Source organism: Anser cygnoides, chromosome 1, assembly GCF_040182565.1.
Source record: "Anser cygnoides isolate HZ-2024a breed goose chromosome 1, Taihu_goose_T2T_genome, whole genome shotgun sequence".
Classification (NCBI taxonomy): domain Eukaryota; kingdom Metazoa; phylum Chordata; class Aves; order Anseriformes; family Anatidae; genus Anser; species Anser cygnoides.
Window position 1 is genome coordinate 96,117,787 of NC_089873.1, and position 24,825 is coordinate 96,142,611.

Here is a 24,825-nt window from a genome sequence, read left to right on the forward strand (position 1 = left end):
ACAAACAACTACAAAAAAAAAAAAAAAAAACAGTCCCGCTCCTTTTGTTTTCTATGAGACTTAAATCTTAATTGAAGAATAATGTGGAAGACAGCACCATTAACTTTTTCTTTTAAGTACAAAAAAGGTACAAGGGTACAATTTACCAGTAATGTTAGAACAAAATTTCAAGCTTAACACGTCCTAGGAGAACAAACGTAGCTGGGTAGGCAGCCAAACACCTAGAAGCGCCTTGAGTCCATCATTCTGTGATTCGATGAGACCACAGAAGCTCTTTTGTCTTTTGGCAGGCCTTTCAGTTTGCATCAGGTCTAATGAATTCCTAACTAGAAGTTTCGCTTTTCAAGTTCACGGCGCAGTTCTAGCCCCAAATCTGTTATTGGCAAGACTCTGTCTGTAGAACCCCTGTCTCAGCTTGGGAGTGCAGAAATGGAGGACAGGACTTCAACTCGCAAGCTCTGTGCTGTAACCAACGTACATGAAAAAGTGAAATATAACATACTTCTGATCTCAGCCTTTATAGCCTGATCATCATTATTTTCATCATTTTTTTTTCTGCTTGTTTCACAAGGGAATCAAGTAAAAGCCACATTAAAGAAACTTTAAGCCAAGAAAGTCATGAAATATCAAATTCTAATTCCTACAGCAAACATGACTAAACTGTTACACATAATAAATTCAAGTTAATCCCACTCAGTGACCTACAAAGCACTACTTCTGCTGACAAAACAGATAGTGTAGTGCTGTAACTAATGTTACATTTAAAGTACTGAAGAGCTGAAGAGCTGTGCTTGCTAGTTACCATCTTCCCTGGCTGAAAATTGGTCCCAAGACAAGAGAAGGAGGAAGCTAAAAGACACTGAAAAGTGTGGCAGATTCCAGAGGGGTCAAACCAGGCCGCATCCCTCAGACACGGCCCCGGTCAGACTGAGTCTGCATGGAGCTGCGTCACGTTGCTTTTTCACTCTTTCACATCCCAGCAAAGAGGAACTGGAGTGCTCTTGCAAGCCCTCTTCAAATACAACCAGTTGGCTGCTGCAAGCTTCCCAGCCAGCCAGGGAAGTGCTTCAAGTCCACTGGGAGGAGCTGCTAGAGGACAAGCTAAAGCTGCCTAGTCCAGGGCACAGGTTTCAATGCCCTTCCCAGATAATTTTTCAATTTCCCAACTGCTGACCCTCCACAGAAGTTATGTGGACACCAGACTGACAAAATACCTATTGCTTTCCCTCTCTGAGCGGTGCGCATGATGATTCTCTGAGGGCTGGCAGTACCACCCCTCCATGCCCCTGCACCACCAGCTCTGTAAGCATAACCTAACTCCCCCAACACCCCTCCTCGGGCCCCAGGGTTTCTCTGAAGCCTGCCAGGTACTCTGGGTACTCTCACTTGCATTACCTGTCACCCACTGGTGACGGCTGCAGGTGCAGGGCCTGGCACCACATGACGGCCTGCTTAGCGACTGGCATTACTGTGTGCTGGTCAGGAGCAGGCCGGCCAGGCTGGATATAAAACCCACTGTGATTTTCCACTGCTTTGGCACTGGGCAGGATCCTGTAAACCCTCTACGGTAACCAGAGTCAGCTACTAAGATGGGGCTCTGTCCCTGAATTAGCGCACATAAACTGGAGGTTTGATCCAGCCTTTTGACAGCAAGGGAAGCTCACCGAAAAGCTTCTTTGTTTACCTATGGCTTAAGCAAACCACTTTCTGGAACTGAAAAATATCTGCCATTTCCTTCTAAGAACTTGTTATGCAATTTACTCAGCAGAAAAAAAGAAAAAAAAATGGGAAAAGGACAGGAAAGTAGAATTCAAATCATGAATCCAGTCAAATGTTCCTGCAGAAGACTACAGCTCTGTATAAACTCAAGCATGTAAGTGAAACTTCACATAATTGTACACGTGTAATGAGTAGATTATATTCATGGTAATTAGATAAGTTCAAAGCCTCAGTAGTGCATAGGAAATTACAAAAAGGTTTATTTTTAGATACTCAATACGGAAAATTTGTAGAGCACAAATCAAATCTGCAATGCATAAGAGGCTCTGCTGCTCTGACCCACATAACTTTCCTCTCCGTGCCTCAGTCGCACCACCGCCTGACACTGATGGCTACAGGGGATTTCGTCCCCTCTCCAGCTGCCACATTTCACCTCGCATTCTTCCTGCTAGAAATGGCAGGAGTGGATGGCCACAGTGAGATGTGTTGTTTCCTGAGGAGGAAGCAAGTTGCTTTTCTTTAAGACCACACACTCTCTTACATGCTATTTTGCCTAGAGGGAAGCTCATTAGTTGCTATAGCACCTACTTTAATTGAGATACAAGAAATTCTGCTGGAACAACCGGAATGTTGGAATGTCTCGGGTATCATCAAACAGTTACTAATAGCTGTTAAAAGGCAGATGAAATGAGCAGGGCCTCACTCCTCTGTCACAGACCACTGAACCTGAACAGGTTCCCCAAATTCTTTCAGCATGCTTTTCCCTGACTCCAAAACAGTACCTAAGGGGAAAGAGGAATGGTGGCACTTCTGCTGGGAAGCTGCTGTAAAGTTAGCACACAGCTTTCTACTCTGCTATGCACAGTTCTTCCAACTGTGATGGTGCAAAAGTGCCTTCTAAGAGAACCAAGCATACCAAAAGAGATGCCACTCTGTGACAGGCTAAAGAGGAGTACAAGAAAGACTAAGGAAGACTGAAGAAAGCCAAATCCTCTTCCATGGGACATTCCTGGCCCATTGGGCTGATGATGCTGGAGAGTTCCTGCAGCCTTTGTGAAGGATTCATCTCACATCAAGCTGCCAACTGGGAACAGTCCATATGCAATGCAAAGCCACACCAGTGCTCTCCACCAAAGGGGGAGATCGCTGCCCAGCCACAGTGACTCTTCCCTCCCTTAAGCCCAACTCCCTGTCAGAGGTCAGGCTTCTGGAAACATTTACAGGGCTGCCACAGTCTTGTTAACTCTTTAAGAGGTGCAGCACCTATGGCTTTTGAAACATTTAAAGCAACATCAGAGAGAACAGACAGGAACAACGCAGCTTAGTGAGGTAAAAGCACAGCCAGTCCCTGAATTCCATCACTCTTCATATTAATTTTAAATTGACAAAACGCTTTGCTGACTTAGAAAATTCAGTGTTGATTCCTTCATTATGTTGAGAGAACTAATCAAAGCCATGTGGATGGAGAATTCTCACACGAGGTACACTACCTTTCAAATTTTAATTGCTGTTTGCAAGCTGTGATCTACCTTTCCAGTTCCTTGTGGTGTGAGAGAAAGGACTATACTAGTGGATCCTAAGCTCAACTTTTGTCCAGTCTTTCTAGCTCCCACACTACAAGGCAGAGTGTAAGTTTATATTTTCTGCTTATCTGTACTTATGTCTCCCTCTCCAACTCCTCTCCCCCAACACACATACAGAGGGGAGTGCAAATGGGGCAAGAATTAGTCCCTTGATTCAGAAAAATTCTGAGTAGTTCAAGACAAAAGAAAAGTAACGGACAGAGCACTATGAAATCTAAGGAAACAAAGAGGATTAAAATGAAGAAGGCCTGGGCTCACTAAGTAAGAGTCTAAGCCCCCATATGTAATAGAAATTATATCTCAAGTATGAGAATACACAGCTCAAGCCATCCACTTTGCCATTTTGAAAAATTAAGGACCTAACAATCCTGCCACAGTAAAGTTTGCCTCTTGCAAATGTTCAGCTAGGTAATATCATAGCTTCAGCGGCTGCCCATATTTCTGTAAGAGGAACATCATTCTGTCTTTGCTGACTTTATCAGTAGTAAATACAGTGCAAAGCCTCAAAGAGATAACAGGCCTTTTACCAAGAGTAAGTGCAAGACTCTTTCTTGTAAAAGCCATTTCCTTCACCAAGCCCTTCAGACTTGAGGTGTGAAAGGCCTGGAAACTGCTCTGGCCACTTCCACTGTTTCTATTTCAGCTATCCACGGAGAAGTAATTAAAATGTTGTGGTGTGGTCCACATCTTACATTGAAAATCTCAATGTTCTCACGTGGCAATATTTGTTCCACATTCAGAAATATTTTTGAAGTGCCAGAACCAAAATATTTTACTGCACTCACTGCTCTTACACATGCTCTTCTAAGTAGAGGACACAAAAGTGAGATTATTTCTGCATGGCAGTAGTTGGGACAGAAAGCATCATGGAGTCCAACAAATGTTTCAAGATTCTGGCTCACTTTCACAGAGTAAATAAGACTTTGCTACTTTCCATCCTCACTGCAGTCAGCAGAACAAGATTCATATCAGAACAAATACCCCTTTGCAAGCCCTGCAATATAGACAGATGTTCTGCTTTTACTTTGCTGTGGGGATGCTAACCTCCCACAGATGAGTCTGGTGGACAGACAGGAGAAAGGATATGGTAAGCTGTCACAGCCAGATTCATTTAATCTCATTTATAATTTGATTGTTCTTCCTTTTCTCCACCTCTCACTGCTTTTTCTGAAATTAAAAAGCACCCACACGGCACACAACCCATGGAAGTAAACTGCAGAAATAAAAAACGTGTATGAAAGATGAAATATTTGCATACTTTTGCACATACTATGAAATATATCCTGTGTTCTTGCAATTTCATTTTTTGCAAAAAAAAGTGGCACAGGAATGGTCATGGGATACAGAAAAGCATACACTGCTTTCACCTCCACTATCTGCATTGCTTACCTTCATTAACTGCGTGAGGCTTAATAACGCAACAAGTACAGTTTGTGAATTTTGCACTGTTGACTGGTCCACGACCTCCACTGGAGGGAAAGAACAACTCCAGCTCCTGAAAACAACAGTAATTTAACACATTTTAGTTTTATCTAGCTACATACATCAATACATAAACTTTTACCATAAGTATCCATAGTCACAGAAAATAAACCTTAATTATGGATTTTTGTGCTAAACACTTTTCCCCTGCAATATTCTCTCAAACGTATCTTTCCCTCTCTGGCAACATTACTACAATCATAAAACCACAGTTTGAATATTTCTTGCAATTTTTTCCTTTCCACTTCTACAATGCAATCTATTTCCATTCAGAGCACTCAAAATGCTGCTGCCACAATCATTTGGCAGAGGTCTTCCCAGTTTTCTGAATTCTCTTTCCTCAGCATCTTTCCCAAATCCAATCCCAGATAGACACATCATTGCTTCCCTTTTTTCACACCATTTTTTCTTCCACATGAGCAAAAATGCAATGAGCATCCAGTTTTTCTATATACAAAACTGACCTCCATCCCACCATCCCACCTGCTTACAACTATTTTTTCCAATTGTTTTAAACAACTAAACTTCATCTAAAATTGTTGACTCCCTTCTCATGACTTACTGACCCCCCCCCCTTTTTTTTTTAATCTTAGTGAATGGAAGCTGATGAACTCAATTGCTCTTATTTCTGGGATGAATCAAAAAAAACTCTTTGCCTCCAATTACTTCATTTCTTCCTGTCATTGTTATTCAAGTACCATGAAGCTTGGGTCTTAGACCATATTGGGGTAAGCCTGACATCCAAGCTTTTTTCCTCAGTGATATTTTTTTACCGTTCACTGCCAGCTTCACGCTTTTTTCCATACCATTTATTCACATAGCTTACACAATCTGCCAATAAACATTAGCCAAACGCTCAAGACACAGATTCCATTTAAGACCTATTGGTCAAATTAAGTAAGAGAATTGATGAATTTCTATTTAAGGGAAATAATAATATCCTGGAGATGCTACCACCAAATCCATCTGATTTTTTGTGTGTAACAGTAACAATGCTAAAGGCCATTTCCTGGAATTGTCTCATTTAATTTACTAGCTCAGTTCAGATGGAATAGACTTAACTATCTCTCAGTCTTTACCTCATGGCATTCTGACAAATCCTGTAATCCTGACTTGAACAATTATACAATTATAACTAATGGGTCTTCCAACAAAAGGGAAAGTGTGTTTTGTTTTTCTCCTAGAAAATGATCTACAATTTAAGTTTGAGTATCTGAGGCAAAAGGGTTAGTTTCTTACATCCGTCTTCTGATGACATGCTGCATGATACAAAGACCTTGTCCCACTCTGTTAACCAATGTTTGCTCTAAAAGTAGCAGCCAGGAAAAGGCAGCAAAATATTTAAAACATTTAACACTTTCTTTTGCCTCTTAAAAGCCGGAAGAGTAAAGTAAATATATAATGCTGAAGGACTAGGATAATGAAATGCCAAACAAAACTAAGTGGTGCCTTAAAAAGAAAATATTTTTAATTTATGCCTAATATAAACAAATCCCCAAATTTGGCCTGCAGAAAGAGACACCGCCTTACAGTACAATAGAGGCCTACTTTCACTCACCATTTAGCCCCAAAAGAGAACAATGCAGTCTTCTGCTCTAACTGTTTAGTTCACAATACATTCACTAGAGGTTGGCTAGGACTTCAGTTTTCTTGCAGAAGTTTGTTTAGGCCTCTCTATCTTATATTTCTTTCTTTTCAGGAAAGCCTCTGCAAGCTGCAGCCAGCTAGTTTCCATGGCAGCTGCAATACAACCATGTAATACTGGACCTACCAAATTAAAATAGGCACAGGACTGCTAAATTCAAAATTTGAGTGGACTTATCAGAGATTGGTATCAGTAACACCACAAAGATGCACACACCTGCAAAAGTTCAGCAATATACTAGTTTCCGTCAAAAAATACCGTTGATGAGTAAGGCCTTCAAACTGCATTTTAAAAATAATGAAATGCAAGAACAACACGCTTAAGACAAAACACTTAATTAAATTTCTAATCAAATCTCATGCTAAAAGATGCTTTCTCCTACATTCTCGGTTCAAAAGCTGGCATAGCTGTCGTGGCAGTACACAGGAACAAAGAGAAACATTTCCTTTTGTACATGAAGGCATCTGGCTATTTATTCTGAACTACAAAGACTTTTGTGACTAAAAAAAGTCACTTCACCAGAGATCAATTTCATCCAAACTCTTTCCAAATACATACCATCTCCACCAAACTTGCCATCAGAAAAAGTACTTCAGGTCCAGAATGTGATTTCTTGTCAAAACCAGGGACAAAGAGGCCCTGCAGGCCAGGCTGGTCTAGAGCTAAGGTACCACGGTGCAATACCAAATAACTGTTAGGTAAACTTTGTTCTAGCCATTGCTTATCAGCGTATCTACCCCACATCAATGCACATGAATAGGCACACAAGTTTTGTAGAAACGCTGTTAATACCTATCACCCAGCCCCAGGGCTTTTTCTTAACACTAACAAAAGACACAGACTGCAAAGCAAAAGAGAACCAAATTCGTCGATGCCAGGCCCACTGTATTACCTTTCAAAACACAAAACAATACAAAATGGCCTGTCTTCATAAATACACATTATGAACAATAACAGCAGAGAAAAGTGGGCTGCAGGCAGAAGACTAGTGAGGACTGTGGAGGAGAGCAAGTAAGTGAAACGCAGAAGATGTTAAGAATGACCAGGCATGCTCTCCTGATCAAAGTGCCCAAGACTTCCCTTTGTGACAGACATAAACATGATTTCTCTTTCCAGACAGTTTATTTTTCCGTGCTAAGAAGGAGCCACGAAGAATACCTAAACTAATTCTGAACTCAAATGGGAAAAAAAAAGAGGAATTCCTGACCCAGCTGTGTTACTAAATAATGTTAGTAAGAAAACTAGTTAATAAACCCAGTCAAGAACTTACTTGTGCAGCTGAAGCAACTGAATCTGGGCCATGAGCTGCATTTCTTATGCCATCATGTCCGAAGTTTGCTCTGATGCTGTCTGGTTCATCAGTTCTAGCCACTGCAGAGTTTGCAGGCCCCAGTAATGTTTTCCACTTACAAACTGCATCATCTCCCAAGATTTCCATAGCAACAATGGGACCACTCGTTATAAAATGGAGAAGCTCACTGCAAAACGGAAACAGCGTATGGTGATACAGGCTACAAATTAAAGCCAACAAAAACATACTATCCAGTGGAGATGCTCAGAACTCAACTCAGCAAGGCCTTGAGCAACCTCATCTAACTTTGAAGTTGTCCCTGCTTTGGGAAGGAGGTTGGACTAGGTCATGTGCAAAGTCTCCCTTCTTATTATGGTTGTAGAAAAAGCATCAGATAACACAAACTGACTCGAGCTACTGTGTAATATGTTAGATTTCAAAATAAATTTTAAAAGATCAGTACTGGCAATGGTGAAAAAGCCCCCTGCTTGTGATTTTTCTGACAGAAATGATTCCTAAGCATATCTCTTCTGCACAAGTGACTTTCAGGATCCTTACGCCTGCCCTGTGCATGTTCCTCACTGACACAACCTCAGTGATGCTGCTAAGATGGAGTGCTTCACTTGCCTGACCTCTGTGCATGCCAAGTCAACGCTTGCCCAGCCAAAACCCAAAGCAGGAGAGGAGGGAGAATTAAGATTTGGAAAGTTTGGGAGGAAGGGGAGATTTAAACACAAATAAGTTATCACATTCTGGCATAAGCAGAAATTGTCTCATTTTGGTGGGATGAATATGAGAAAGGAGACAAGATTGTCAAGAGCAGCTTGCCTCCTATCCTGACCATCTCACAAGAAAAGCAACCACCCAAAATTGGAAACCCAGATGTTCTATTCAAAAGAGAAAGATAAAAACCTCACAGCTATAATTCTGTAACTTTATAGAACATGCATAACGACAATCTTGTCTTTTCACTGTGTAGTCTGGACAGAACCAACAAAGGAGAAAGTTTATTCAATGCTTTTTGTACTATGTTTTTTAAAAAGGCTTTACACAATTATACTTGTGGACACGAATGCTTCCCCATCCATCTTTTTCCTAATGATCATTTGTGCAGATCAGTGGGCATGACAAAAGACTACTAGCTCTTTGCTAAAGCAAAAATACTAAATCTATAAAGAGTTACATAAACATAAAGTATTTACTTTATGGGGAAGAGCTAAGAGGGAAGAGCTACTGGATACTACTAGAACTCATGTTCTCTTCTTGAGAGACTGCTTCTTCAGGATACAGTTAAATGGTTTATGCATATATATACCCAAGAAGGAAACTGATTTCCACAACACTCTTTACTATGCAGTCTAATTCTGAATATTAAATACATTTATTTTATAAATTAAATTCTTTAATATGAAAAACATTATTTTCCAAAGTAGAGTTGTTTTTTTTTTTTTACACTATTCACCAAACTTGCATTGACTAGTGAACTTGCAAATTAAATCTGAAAGTACTCTTTACAGACAAGCAATAAAATGCTAAATATAAATGGGTTGCAGATTTTACATTTCACCAGCTTGAAGATTTTTGCTCTATTTGGTTTGTAATGATTTATAACTATTTGTTTATAAATTAGAGAAAAGTCCTGTACAGAATATGTAGCTAACAGGACTGCAGGATGGGAGACCAGGTACATCACAGAGGACAAAAGCTCATGGTTCCTTAGATAGCTACCATTAGTGTAGATAGACATCTGTGAAATGACACCACAGGCAAAACTCTTGCTTATTTATCAACATATTCAAACAAACTTAGTCTGTGCAGAAAAGGCAATTCTAAATCTTCCGCTGATCTCCAAAGTGGTCAGGCATAGCCTGGAGTCACGTCTCAGTGAAGGGCTTGGGTTTGGACCCAAAATAAATCAGCTGCTGTTGCAAAAAAGCTGCCAGATCCTTATACCCAGGCACTTCATAACAGCACTGAAATCAGATCTTTCGACAGTGCAAAACCATGTTCCACAAAAAAACACAAGGCAGAGTGGCACCCTCTTCAAGAGGTAGACTACAAAATGCAGAGAGGGAAAAGAAAGGTGGTTGTTGAAAATGTCTGGGACACAAGTGTCAGTCTGGTCAGCTACAGAAAGACTAAGGTTTGTTAGGAAAAGCAGTCCAGCATCACCAAAGTTTGACATTTTGCCCAAGAGTAGCAGTACAGTAAACAACTGCCTCATGTACCACCCTTTCAGTTACCTGTGATTTGGGATACTTGCTACAAATCAGTTCTCATAGGTGTTTCCCCACAATTCTCATTACCTGCAAGCTCTACCCTGATCCTGAAGATGCTCCTTCTTTTGGCTTTGAAGTTTTGCCCTGCTTGGAACATTTTCTTTTCAGAGAGACTAAAGACAGTCTCCTGATATCATCAGGCTGTAAAAGTGAGAGTTAAAACCCTGGATAGCTGGAATAAGGATCTCTCCCTGGAGGAAGACTAACAGTGTGCATACTTTGCAAAGAGCTCCACTCAACTAAAGACAAGCTCTGATGTTTCCATGGTCTTGCAGTGACAAATACAGCAAAGGAATCATGTGCATTCAATATGTATGTCAAACTGAAAATGATATACCTACTTATAAAAAGGTTTTGATTGATGGTCTACGTAGAAATCCACCGCTTCTTTTCTGGAAGAATAAAAAGATATATATACATATATGCATGTATGTACATATAAAAACCTCTGAAAGCCACACACTAACATTCATCATGTTTCTACAGGTAATGTCTTCCTAAGATGGACAGCTTGTGGGACATTCATGTCCAGTAACAGAAACTACTGGCTTTCATCTTTCAGCTCTGTTTCAGTGTGTAAGCTAGCTAATGAGGTCTGGCTTTAAAACATAAATAAACAATTTATCTGCTTCACTGGAATTTACTTCCTTATTGAGGCTAGTGTTTGATTACACCGGAGCACAACAGAATATTGCATAACCTTGTTTCTACTCAGTATCCACAAAAATTACAAATAACATAGGCAGCACAATGTCCTCCATATTATAAAAATGCTTTCTCCTATACTTTCCCACTTGAAAACTCAATTTGGTCTTGCACTTCTCCTTGGGGAAAACACCAGTTACTACACACGGCAGTCTCCCATAGCAAGGGGTTTCCGTAATGAGGAGGGCTCCTCACGTTGTCAGGTAAATAAAGGCCAGCAAGCATAGACAGTATGTTTGTGCTCCAGCTGCTTAGTCTCAGCACCTGAGCACCCAGATAGCATAGCACATGCTGCTGCAGGCTAAATGCCAGAATATTCATCACTCAGACCGGGTGGTGGCCCTCTCCAAGCTCTGCGTTGTCACAGCCTTGCTGCTAGCAGCACTGCACTCACCTAGCAGGACTATGCAAGTTTCAGGGACCGTAGGGCAGACCCACTTTCCATCCAGCAGCGGGCATACCATTCTCTGGCTTTGCACCTTACACCTGCTGCAGCTAGCCAGCCCACTCTCCTCCCTGCTTTTTCCCCAGCTGCTTCCCGTGTTTAACTCTTGCTACATCCACTGCTTTCTCTGCATGGCAACAGCTAGAAGAATCCACAAGGGTTTTCAAGTCTAGTCCTGTTATTTTGCAACAGCAACTTCAAAATTTCGGAAGCACAGGATTGGTCTTGGCTTGCTCCAAGTGTGTACTATCCTGGCGTGTACCATGTTCTGAAGTTGAAATTTGTGGAGAAGGACAAGCTCTGCAGGTGGACTGGCAGCTGAAAGCAAGCAATATTGACCACCCTTCGTCTGGGTACAAATCTCATAGTCAAAGCAGAGATGCAGAGAGACTGAAAGATTCCCATCTTGAAAATCGTTTTTACCTACAGAAACAGTCTTCTGAAATTTTCTGGTCTTCATGATTTTGCTCACTTTGAGCAGCCCCCTTTACTGAAAGAAATGACCTGCATGTATTCCAAATAACAGACTCAAAGTCTGAACAAAGTCACGATACCGTCACGATACCATCACCTGCAGTGCAACTTTTCACATTTTTCTCCATTTGCAGTCCAGACTTAAGCCTGATATTACCAGAGGAAAGAAAAAACCTAAAGAAGAATCTAAAAATAATTCAATTTTCTTAACAGTCACGAAGATTTGAACAGCCTCAACTTTTTTTTTTTTTTACTTTTTTTTTTTTTTAAACTAAATGACTGCCTGCACATTGGAAGTGAATAGTTTCACTTCCATGTTAGTATGGGCCATTCAAAATTCAAAAGATCTTCATTGACTACACAGATAACATGCTTTCCTTCCATTTCGTAACTCAGGTAGTGACATTGTTCAAAAATGACGCTAGTCACAGGAATTCTTGCAATCTCAAGCTTCAAACATATACTCTGAAAATTAGTCTAGAGTTTTTGCTTCCAATTCACTATTTCATCAGAATATCCTCTTCTGAAACTAATTCAACAAATAACTTTGGAAAGCAAATGGGAAAAAGTATGCAGTACTCAGTATTATAATTTCTGAATATGAAGAAATATTTGACGGATGTTTTTCTGAAACAAACTGAGCTCTACTACTTAGTTAAGTATTCCTATCGCAAGAAATACAAAATTGCAATTGTGCTGTATAACATAGCTCCTTTTTCATTTCATCTCACTCATTATTTCTCTGCTTATAAAGAAAACAGTGTTCATGTGGGAATAATAGACTCAGCAGAGTCATGATTAACTTAGGTGACTAGAGAGCTGACCTATCAAAGCAGGTGCCTGCCCTCACTTTTATATCTTGGCTACAATTTTTACAGAAGGCATGAATCAAGTTAACAGGGATTGCCAGATAAATGTCAGTAATAATTTCTTTAAAGAGAGCAATAGATGATGACGGTTTGAACAAGCATGACAGATCTTCTCAGGGGGAGAAGACTTTGGCAAAGCCATAGTTTTAAAATGGCATAGTCACAAGAAACAGAGTATACGGTATGCACAGAAACCACAAACTCTCATATAGTATTTAAATATATCCAGTATTGCAGCTCAATCTTGTGCTTATTAATCATTATTTTCAATTTTATAAGACAAGCAGGGATTTTTAAAATAGCAATAGGCAATAAAAGTTTAAATCTCCAAGTTTCCATTTCCTTCAAGTCACACGACTTGGCTCAACAGTTCAAGTTCTCAGAAACTGAAATAAAGAACCACCCAACACTTCAGGATCAAATATCTCAGACTGCAGGAGAGCAAGCCAAAAAATGCTAGCTTGAAAGACATTGTGAATTGTGAATCGGTGTTACAAACCTGAACTCATGAACGGGAGTTGTTTGAGGGAGGATCTGGGACCAGTATCAAACACTGCAGCAGATGAACACAGAGTCAGGAGGAGGGAGTCACATAGTTGTTTTATCAGTATTTCAAAAAGCCAAAAAGGTTTTGAGCTGGGGCAAAATTGTTCCTGACCTCACATAGAAACCACAAGAATCCATTAAAATGATATTATTTAATACAGATAGCTTTTCTTTTGAGAAAGATGTTATATATGAACAGGTTTGTCAAAGCAGCAACTGAGAAATTGTACAGTAACCTTGAGGAATTCTACTAGGGTAAATTAACCATCTGTGTTCTTTCCTCTGCAAAATGCTTTCTCATATTCCTGTGGCTGAATTAGGCAGGTGGAGAGCAGCAAAGGGTGGGGGGGAGTAGAAAGATGCATGAGTAAACTCTGTTCAACCCTGCATTGAGATCAAAAGATCACTTGCTTTGCCTGGGACTTTTAGTCATTAAAAAGCAAACAAGGTTGTGGGAGCAGAAATTAAGATGATGGATTAACTAAGAGTGAAGAAACCAACTCCTTTTAAGACAACTGCATTATAATCAGCAGTATGGTTTGTATCAGGAAGCCATGAGGTGAGCACATACAGACATGTGGGTAATAAACACTACTGAATTGCTAAAGTAATGCTAGTCACCTTGGATTCATCCAGAGACATTCTATATTTAATCACCCATACTCATTTGCACAGAACTTTGTAATACTTAGCTTAATTCTCTACATGCTTTCAGAAACCTACACATGATTATGAAACAGATGAGTCTTCCCTTTATTACTCACTGGAATGGATTTAATGTGTGGAACAACATGGGATAGCTGCAGAGAATGGCCTTAACTGCACAAATAATATTTAGATATAATAGAGCTGACCTTAAAAATTCCTTACCTTGAAAGCATCATCATTTTGGCCTTAGTTATTGTAAATCCCGCATTAATAATGATATCTACTAACTCTCCAATCTTGGGTGTTGCATCAGGTTTAATCAAAGCCAGTGTTCTGGAAAAAAAAAGAAAAAGAAAGAAGAGAGACTGCCAACACTTCTTTCCTTAAAGCTTTTAGTGTGCATGTCGAGTTTATATTCAGACAGAAAAACATCACATCAAAGAGAGAAATTCTGCCACAGTTAAGCATCCCAGCCCCAGTGTCTCATCAATTTCCACGCTGTTCTTGAATGCCTATGCAGGACATTATTCTGATAAGAATGAGCTTTGCACATTACAATTTCCGCGGCTTCCTAAGCCAAGTCAGCCCACAGTGTTCCACCAGTGATCACTATTCGCTGGCTTCTCCCCTCACTCTGAGAGCAAATAATCTGGCCACTTCTTGAAGTGGTGTGTACCTCTATTCCACAGTAACAGCTACCTTTCCTACCCCGAACTCGGAGCAACTGTTTCACAATCAACACTTGAAGTTTGCTACTTCTCTTTCAGACTTGAGGAATTCCTTGCATGCTGAAAACTTGTCTGTTTTTTGACGTTCTTCCCACAGAATCCACATAATTTAACACCTAAATTGCTTTTTAAGTGCAATTTGTCTGAGAGATTTTATTCAGGGATTTCAGTTGCAAGGATCCAAGGAAACAACTAAAGTTGGTAACTTCACAGTCTCACAACTGGGTCTTTAACAACAGATAGAAAAGAACTGTTTCCTGGTGCACAAAAGGTATGAGGAATATTCAGTCAGAAGGAAGTATGATATATTTATCAAATTTCTGAAGCACATCTCTCTCCTGCTGTAAGGGTAGATAGTTTCTCTGTGCTCCCCACTCCCTGCTCTGAGTTAGAACACAACTCATCTGTTTCCTTCTCTCTCCTTAACCTTGCTCAGCTCCCTATGTAAATCATTACATACATAAAAAGCTGTTAAACTTCTCTCTCTAAAAATATTACTTAAACATGTGCCTCTTCCATAAAACTCAAAGTGAAATGATTGTTTTATTATTACTTTTTAAACATTTGGAGGTCCCAGTGAGAAGAGGATCAAATTGTGCTTAGTACAGTAGAACAGTACGTACACTTCATGATATTATACAGTTGGAATGTCAAATGGCTGACACTGTTAACAGACACAATAAAAGGTTAGGAAAGGAGGTATTACATCTCTTTTACTGACTGACAGCTATATTCTAAGGGAGACCAATCCTAAAATCTCTACGCTCTCCCCCACATCTTTGTTTCCAAGTACATCCTGTCTTCTCAATAATTATCTTTTTATACTGTACATCCCCAAGGCTAGGACTGTTTTATTAGCGTGCTTTGCATTGGACCAAGTACACCATAAGCACTAAACATATTATTAATCAAAAATAACACGCACAAAAAGAAGGTCTGTAAAATGGCATTTTCTATTTGCATTCATCTTGTGGTGAGTCAGCTTCAAATGTGCTCAGCTTACAAATCAACAGATGATTTATTCAGCCCCGTATCTCTGAGACTCCACGTCTCCAACAATCCTGAAGAGCTCTTTCCATCTTTTACACTGTTTCCAATAACGAAGGCTACCCAAGATAGATTTTTTATTGCAGTACTTCCATAAATGAAAGGTAAATAACTGTAAATTTCTCATTTTATTTACCAGCATAGCACAGAAACCTTAAGGTTTGCAGCAACATATTCTAGTGAGAGCAAATATGCTGAGGCTACAGGAGACGGATGAACTTTCACTACATTTACTTTGAACCTCAAGTGACACGAGATTGTCAGATGCTTTGGGAATAGACAGACTATCTATTCTACAGCAAATGTAAAGGAAGGGAGATGTCAGGGCAAGAAATGGAAAGAGGGAAATTTGAATGCATGTAACGTTTCATCTGAAAGCAAGGGGGAGGCATAGATGACCTCCACGGCTCAGAAACCAACACAGATTTCCTCAAGCATCGGAAAACTAATTTACACAGATCAGCATAAGGCCCAGATCTGTTGGGAAAAATAACCCAAAAGGCTTGTGGACTAAGGGTGCAGGCAGTTACCAGAAATTGCATTAGAGTAGTCAGCTGACCCTATGTTTCAGTCCATCACAGCGTCAACCAAAACTGGTTTAGCCTTGTCTTCAGACCAGGAAAGGCTGACCTCTGGCCACTGCACAGGAAAGTGTACCAGCATAATTCATATGGCCCACAGACCGCTCAACACCTTTCCCAAGGATATCACAGCTCCACTTCATTTTGCGACACTATTTATCATATGACAGGATGTGCCATGTGAACCAAGGCACATGAGGGGGAGCAGTTGCGTGCTAGACTGATGTGTGCACACAGTCACACAAGGCATGACATGCACCCTGCCATAAGAGGCTCTCAACTTTCTCGTTTACCATGAACACCAAGGATCAAATCACTGGAATAAGATCTCCAGTGCACTTTGCATTTCCTTGAGGAACTTTTTTTAAATCTATGTTATTACACAGGCTGTTCAGCACAGACTGCTAATACTAGAAATAAACTGACCCTTACTTTTCTAATTTCAAGCTTTCCAGTAAAATTGTAATTCCTTGCAATATGTAATGAAGCATTACATTATCAAGTAATTTCCCTAGAAGACTAATAAATACTGCACTGAGCAACTCTTATATTATCTTTTCTCTAGCATTGGTGTATAAGCTGTAACATTTCAGTATGAGCTTTTCAGAGACACACGGGGTAAGAAAAAGCATAATTCAAGATGCTGAAGACTGTTTCTGAAATTGAATTTTGATTCATGTGCCCTATTTTTAGTTTTAATTAGCAATATGTTTTTGTGGTTTGACGTGATGCAGTCTGCAAAGTACTTTATGAAACAGTTTTATGCCTAGGAACAAAGGAGAAAGAATTAAGCATGTTTACTTACATTTTCAGAAGGACTTTATGACAGTACTCCAGGGAGTACTGAAAAAACAGAAGATGGGAACTGATCAAAGGAATGGTGCACAACCCATGATGTGGCTATGCTTGTGAGATCTACTTATTCCTCATCATAGGACTGTTACACGTACAGTAGCTTATGTCTTGTAGGGGATGAACCACTAATTATGTCAATAACTGGAAGCATATTAATAGCATATCCGATCATAAAAGAATTTGAGTATTTTGGTTGAGACACAAGCTTTCTCATACAATTTTCAAAAACGCAGGTATTAACTGACTCTGAGTATAGTCTGCTTAGAAAGGACACACTAGTCAGACAAATTTTTACTTCAGGTTACAACCACCTGGGATCACAACCGGAGGACCACAGAAACAGAAATCACTTTTTACACCAGTGTTTCCTTATACAGTACATTCTAAGTAAGCATGTGCTTACTTACATGGTTTGTGATCCTTTCCTTACAGTGCACTGGGATGGGAGTGGGAACAAAAACAATCAAATATGGCTGTTTTTAAAAATTGACCCAAGACAGAAGAAAAATAAGTGTAATGATTTGAAACTACATTGAATTGTCATTGAACTGTCATTGAATTGTCATTAGCATAAATCAAGAAAGGGCCTGTGTAATAACTGGTCTCTTAATACATCTGTTTTGTGCCTCACGTACCTAGAGTCACATTTGCTTGCTTTTCTGACAAAAAAGAAGGCCCCTAATTCAACAATCATCTTTTTTTTTTTTTTTAAATGTATATTTCTCAGTCTTCCTTATAGGCCTTTTCTGACCCTGCCTCCATGCATATTCAGTGACCAAAGACTGTACCTCCAAAGTCGAAATAAAGTACAGGTAGTCTTGTACAGCACAGAGGCAAGAAAAGACAGGGGAATGTTTCTCCTCATACGACATCCACAAAATTATTAGTAGAATTCCAACTACAAATTATCTTTAGGAATTATTATGTACTGCATTAACCTTACTGTATCTATTTAACTAATAGCTCTAATAGCTGCTGTAAAGGCTGCTAGGGCCAGGCCAAAAAGACAAACACCCCATATGCAACCATTTTGCCCAAGGGCTCCTTCACTATGACCCTGTTTACCCAGTGAAAGCTAGCTTCTGTGAAGAAAGCAGATTTTGAGGATCCCTTGCCTGTTTAAAACGCCTTTCACTGTGTTCCCCTAGGCCATTCTGAATATGTAACACCACTTGCATATCTATGTTATCTTTCAGTCGACATTCCTAAAATGTTTTCCAAACAGCTGACATGTCATAAATTCCCTCCTTCCTTTTGTAGAGCAGTATAAAACCTCACCCACTCTCCCAGGACCACCTCACTGACACAACTCTGGTGTTGCTGACTATGCAGCATTGCTGTATACACATATAGCTTCCCTGATGAGAAGAACATGCCATTTTATCACAAGCTACCTTTTCTTGGTATAACTGCATCAGCACCACGGCTTATGCTAGTTTAGGCAGAGCAGAAAGTACGCAGCTATAAAAAGTTACATTGATATAAAAACCATAAACAACACAGATGCAATCTACCCAAGGCTCCAATGAGGCACACTGTGAGCAGTAACACATACAGAAGCCCTCCTTTGCTATTCTCTACCTGCTTTGCTACCCTTCCACGACTCCCAACTCCAGGTTGAAGAAAAAGTACCTGAAAAACTCCCTCTGGAAACTTATTATGGCAGTCATTCCCAAGGCAATGTTGTTGTGAGGTTAAGACTAAGAAGAGTGTTAAAACTTGCAGCTCTTCCTGCGTGCCCAGTTATTTACACCTCTTCAAAAAGAGCTCAAAATAAGCCCACATAGTTGGAGGAAACAAGCAACTAGCTGAATAGGGCTCCCTGGAACATCGTACCTAAGAAAATATCCTGTACTCTTTTCAAAAAAAAGCTGGAGCAAAATATATAAATTATAAAAAAATTCTAATTTGCAAATTCAGAAATTACCTGCAGTGCAATCAAATCAGATTTAAATTCCTTGTAAAGTAATCTTGTTGTTATTTTATTAAGTCTCTCATGATATTTTTATTCTTGGATGGGCTTTTAATGTCCTTCCCAAAGCAAGTCTTTCAAACGAAAAGAGACAATGAGTCTTACCTTTACCCATTATAAATGAAATTTGTCTTAACAAACAAGCCTGAAGATTTTATTGACATTCCCACTCTACTCTTCCCATCCTCATGACGCATTTCAGGAAATGCTGAAAACATTCTCAGGAAAAAAAAAAAAAGAACAAAAAAACAACACAACAACAAACAAAACACATCCATGGTGGGAAAAGCAATGGAGAATGGGAATGGGACTCTCTCACTCCTGTTCTTACTGTTTTCAGTTATTACTGAAAAATGTTATACATTAACACAGAGCAGATCTGTTTGGTAAGGTGCTAGGTTTGTGCACAGACTCCAGAGACGGGTGATAGTTTTGCAAGATTCAGGACTTCCAAGCGCAGCACGCATCATGGTTACCACACCAATACTGCCCCAAGAGAATCCGCAAATCACAATACTGTTGCTGCCTGCCCTGAGGGGAGTAACAAAGCTGAACTGGAGCCCGTGTTTTCCTCCTCAGCCTCTTCTCTTTTGAGAGACCTGGAGAAGGCAGCACTTGACACCATGGATAAGCTGGCCTTGAAGATTTATCACGTGGGAGGGACAATCATGGGTTTGCCTACAAGCAGGGAACACTTTGCTTCCCTCCAGCCATCAGTATGCCAGATCACTTCAAACTGCATGCAAACCTGCGAGTAATTCATCTTCTCGCCACAATAAAGAAATCTTATATCACTTCCAGCAAAGAACAACTACTCTGAATCCCCAGCTACAAAGGAAGATTTCAAAACCCATGTTTTCGTACCTCTCTTTGCGGCTCCCCAGCTTGCGTGCTGTATATTGATCTCCATAATCCACCAAGGAAAGATGACGAGAAAAAACTGTAATTTTATTGCCCACAAATAAATCCTCGAGGTGTAAGCTCTCATACTTGGTGCGCTTCAGAAAGGTGCGATGGTTCTTCACATCATACTGCAGAGAAAAGAAGATTAAGATTTATCATAGCAAGAGATCTAAGCTGTAGGCAAACTCAACATAATTTTTACTCTACTTTCAGAAATTTCCATGGTACGGTGAGATTGAATCTGATCACTAAATTGATTTAATTCCTAACCATGTGAACTTGCATGCGTACTGTGAATGCCTAGAAGATTAAAACCCGATTAAAAATTTGTTCCATTTAAACAGTCTCAGGGTGACAGCTGTCTTTGCATTTTTTATTTTACCATTTGCTTGTGCTAATTCAAACTGTGATAAATGGTTCACGTGCCTATGGATATCTCTGCCCAGTCTCACTGAGAATTTCCCCCTAGCAGATCTGTGCCGTTTCACAGGCCAACGGCTCACACCAGTAAATGACCATGATGCACACTGTCTGTGGCAAGTCTCCTCTTCAGGGCATTGTTCCAGTGATACTACGCTTTATTTGACTGCATAAGACTCTGAATTAGGGATGGATGGATGGCTGCAGCACTAGGTTGAGAAGTTCTCACTGCCTAGAGCTGCAAGCTCAAATGCCTGTCAAGACAATTCAGCTTTGTATCATCTTTCTCAGCAAGTAGCAAGACGGTAATGTGCAGTTTTCTGGGTGGGCTGGCAAAGCACAAAAGAGAACCTGATGAACACACTCTTCTCCGCTCCAAGTAAATATTACAGATCCCTTCAGTTTCTTGGAGAAATGGAATCCTATGAAAAGAAAATTTTTGTCCTCTTCAGGCTAAACTTCTCCTTTTCTGTTTTCATTTATGTGTACTGTCCTCCATTGCAATGGTATACAAACTAGAAGAGCATTACAAGAAAACTCCATTCCTGCAAGCCTTGGAGAAAAAAATAAATCAGTAAAATTACATACTCCATGTTCTGAAATGTTTGAATTAATCTCCTGTTTTAGGCTTGAGCTTGATGAATTGTGAGCTTTTCCAGAACAGCTAAAACTTTGGAGATCAGAGAATATAAATTATTTGGATGCTTCCTTCTGCTGAGGCAGAATTACAAGGAAGAATCCTTCCCTGCTGAAATATCTTCAGCCCTCTCCAATCCTACTACGTGTCCTTCAGTTACAAGCATAGGGGTAAATGAAACAATAACATACTGAAAAAAAAAATCACTTGAATTCAGCTACTTGTTTTTTCCTGTACTTGGCCAGGGATCCTATTAACTGAATTGAACATTAAAATTCTTCAGCATCTTGACTAAAAATCTGAACATTTCCTTGGCTATTTCACTAACAGTTGCTAGAAAGCCAATCTCCCCAGCTTTTTCTCCCTTCTCAAGCAGAAGATGAAGAGGGGAAAAGAAACAAGAGAGATATCTATCTGCGTTAAAGAATTCTTTAGAATGGAATTTTGGATCTGTTTAAAATACCTTTTTATAATGCAAATGATAAACTGCAACAGAACAGATGTAAGACAAATTTGATTGCTTTTTCCCCCTTCTCTCATGTACATGTGCAGGTTAATTATCCAAAATAAAGTAGTTCTCTGCTAAGCACATGTTCTTTTTAAAGACTTCTCTCTTTTTAGAAAATACTCTGTAGAAAGAAAAGTTGTTCAGGCTGTAGGAATTTCCTGTGAGAGTTATTAGCTACAGAAAACTTGGACAGTTGGGCACATCTCTGTCAAGGCATCCAGTCTGATCACAACAGTTGCTTGCTGTTCTTGGACAAAAACCTGCGCTGTTTTCTAATGGCTGCAAGGCAAGCTGGAAACTTGTCACATTATTCCCTCTGCAATTTTCCTTCCCAGTAATAACCAAGATATGAAGGACTAAAAAAGAAAAGCTGACGATTTCACATAACATAAGCCTTCAACTGCTCCATTCCACCCTCAGCTGGGGTGTGTGATAAAGGAGAGCTATCACTGCAACAGTAGGAAAGGTGATCTCTCTATCAATCTCTCCCTTAAGCAGGGAGAAGCAGGCTCACATCCATTACCTCCCTTCTCCTAAAGCATGTTAGAGGTAAGGGTGGGCAGCCATCATCTCTTGGGAAGACACCAAAAGATGCAGAAGAATTTGGCAGTAATGAAGAAAGAATCACCGATTTTCAGAGAAACTGAAAAAAAAAAGATCCAGAAGGCAATCCTAAATTTATTCACTGTCCACAAACTCACCCCAAAACTGATTTTAAGAAATCCTTTCTATAGAGGTGTTACAAGCATTTTTGCTTTTTTAATGGTTGTCTTGATCATACACAGTCCGTGTAGACTCATGACTGTGAACACACAGCACTATCTTAAAATGGGAGCACAGCAGCAAAATGCTAGTCTACCAAGTCATAAATGTTTGATGCAGAAAGTGTTAAGACAGCTCAAGAACACCTTGAAAGCTCTTGGTTTTGAGACATCTAGGTGAAATGAACAACAATTTTGTCAGCCTACACATGGTTGTGTAGGAAGATTATTACGGCTCCTGACTGATTAGCTAAACTGTCTCTGGAAAAAAAAAATCCTCACATTTTGACAGCTGTGCACACAGACATCATACAAATAACTAACTTAAAAGGGACAACATCATGGTAGAGTTTGTTTAAAGAGACTATCAGTAAAAAGTGCAAAGTGCATCCCCTCACACTGATGGGTACCATGGTTTCAGTAAGCAATTGTTTGGGTAAGAAAAGGCACATTTTGCTAGTTTTCTTATTTCTGATCTCTGCATTTGATACTTACAGCAGGAAAACTAAAATTTCATAATGAAATTAAGAAGTGTGAATATCCAAACCTAGTCTACTCCCAGACCTTCAGTTCTCCATTAAAAATTAGAAAAGACTAGTCAAAACCATTCACCCATTCCTAAAGGGGAGCACAAAGAATTGGCTGTTTCACTAGGATTATCTGTACTATCCATACTTCATTTCTATATATGTGCCTGCTTCTGCAACATGCTTGTTTTAACCTATTAATAAACAGAGGGGAGTAGTTGTATGAACCATAAGTCAAAAAGCACCACTGATGGAAAAATTTGGATCCCACTGTCTGAAACATCCTTCCTTGCTTTAAAACCAAATTAAGAGTAGTTTACCATTTCCTCTACTTTGATAATTTTTTTTTTTTTTTTACACTTTACTCTTAAGAGACTTCTGGAATTTCAGTTGAAGCTTATTTCCCTGCTTGGAATTAGCTTCAATTTGTGTTTCTCATGCAGTAGGTTAGCACTGATCAGTTCCAATACTAAAACCCAAGTAGAGATTGAATGAAAACAGATTTGTGAAAATGAATCTCTCCATGCCAAAATAAGATTTAAGATAAAAATCATTAACATGGAAGCTTTTCCACATGCTCCACTGTGACCTAGTATTTTTGCTTTTTGTTTAGTTTTAGAAACAAAGCAAGGTACATCTTAAATTACATTTTCATTACCTGGAAAATTAATTGGCACAGATAGTGGCCTTCCATTTTTCAAACTGTTTAACTGGATGTTGTACTTATAATAACAGGATTTTTTCTTTTATTCTTACCATTTCAACTGATCCATCCTTTGGATAATAGAGAAGCTCATAACGCCGAAAGAGTGAAGCATTTGGGTCATACCATTCAGCAGTGAAAGCATATCTATCATCTTGACTCTGAAACAAAAAAGGAAGGGCTATCAGAGCAACCATACATGTTTTTAAATATACAAATAGTAATAACAGTAATAGTAGTAGTAATAATAATAATAAATAATAAACTTCCTTGCTATCAGAAAAGTCAAAAAAATCATTAGTAAATGCACAGCCTGCACATCTTCATCTGCTTAACACAGCTGGTGACATCTTTTCACTTGTCAGCTCTCATCTTTTAAGTATGATAAAAACAATATGGCACTTTTCCAGGCAATCTCAAATCTTATTCTGATTTCATCACCCATTAAATCTGAATTATTGTAGCAGTTCTTGTTAGACTTCTTAATTTTGCAAAATTGAGCCAGGTATCTGACTTACTTTGGTATGTTAAAAAAGGGTGTTTGCTCACAATGAAAATACTGAATTTTAACGTTTCCCACACGAGTTACAGCAAAACACTTTCTTCTTCCTGACCAGTGATATCTGAACTTCTGTTAATGCTGAGATAAACATATTTGAGCAAAGGACATTAGTTCAATTCACTACTTAACTGCCTGAAATTTACATAAAGCACGAGCAACCTGATCTCATTTACACCTCATTTTCTGCCATTACGGAGTGTGACTTGAAAGGTAGACTGCAATAATTATGAAACTGTAGATACATGCTTAGCTTGTCTCCACTCATCCTTCAGGGAAGCAAGCACAAAGGCGATGCAGTGCATGTGGACGTGCAGCTCCAGCACCTCTTAGTGGTGTGTGTTTGGTAGCTGTTGGTCCTACAATACCAGTTATTTGATAGCTGCTAGATGGAGCTCTACGTTTTTATTTTCCATAGCCTTGCTAAATCTGATTGCTACTCCTGAGGGCAAGCGTGGTCTCATCACAGGCTTCCACTCTTTAGAAGTACCTGTACTCTCTTATTTTAAACATTTAGGTACAACTGGGAGTTGAAGTTGCAGCCAAGTAGGCTTTTTTTGTCCTTCAGATATTAGAAAACAGCAGTATTTCAGTTGTTTCAAAGACAGCCCACTAAGCAACCAGACAGAAGGAGTTCCCACGGGCTTCAATGACTGCTCCGGAACATCAGAAGGTAAAGAATCGTAATCACTTTTGTGGTGAGTGGAAGCCTACAGACATTAAGCCAAACAAATCCGTGATCTTCCTTTTGTTGTCAGTGCAGCTTTTCTTTCAACATCTTCAGCTTAAAACTGACATAAGAGCTTTTGCAGGTTAAAGACTTAACAGAAGCACCGATGGGTAAGAATGAGATAAAAAAGAACAATTTCAGAATTTCACAGTGCGACGAATACATATGCCTGGTCAGTTAAAGGCGTTGAGGCAAGTTCCCCACCCTA

At 39.5% G+C, this 24,825-nt stretch overlaps 1 protein-coding gene across 4 annotated transcripts in view; it reads right to left on the reverse strand.

Annotated features, from left to right (window-relative positions):
- The window catches only part of NME7 (NME/NM23 family member 7), a 97,034-nt gene that overhangs the window by 53,952 nt on the left and 18,257 nt on the right, over positions 1–24,825 (reverse strand). For all 4 annotated transcript variants that reach the window (XM_048058193.2, XM_066990396.1, XM_048058194.2 and 1 more), the window contains 6 exons: positions 23,382–23,489; positions 19,734–19,900; positions 13,909–14,019; positions 10,341–10,391; positions 7,700–7,907; positions 4,692–4,797 (listed from right to left, as the gene is read on the reverse strand). In XM_048058193.2, the coding sequence (XP_047914150.1) occupies positions 4,692–4,797; positions 7,700–7,907; positions 10,341–10,391; positions 13,909–14,019; positions 19,734–19,900; positions 23,382–23,489 (751 nt within the window). The remainder of the gene's footprint in view (positions 1–4,691; positions 4,798–7,699; positions 7,908–10,340; positions 10,392–13,908; positions 14,020–19,733; positions 19,901–23,381; positions 23,490–24,825) is intronic.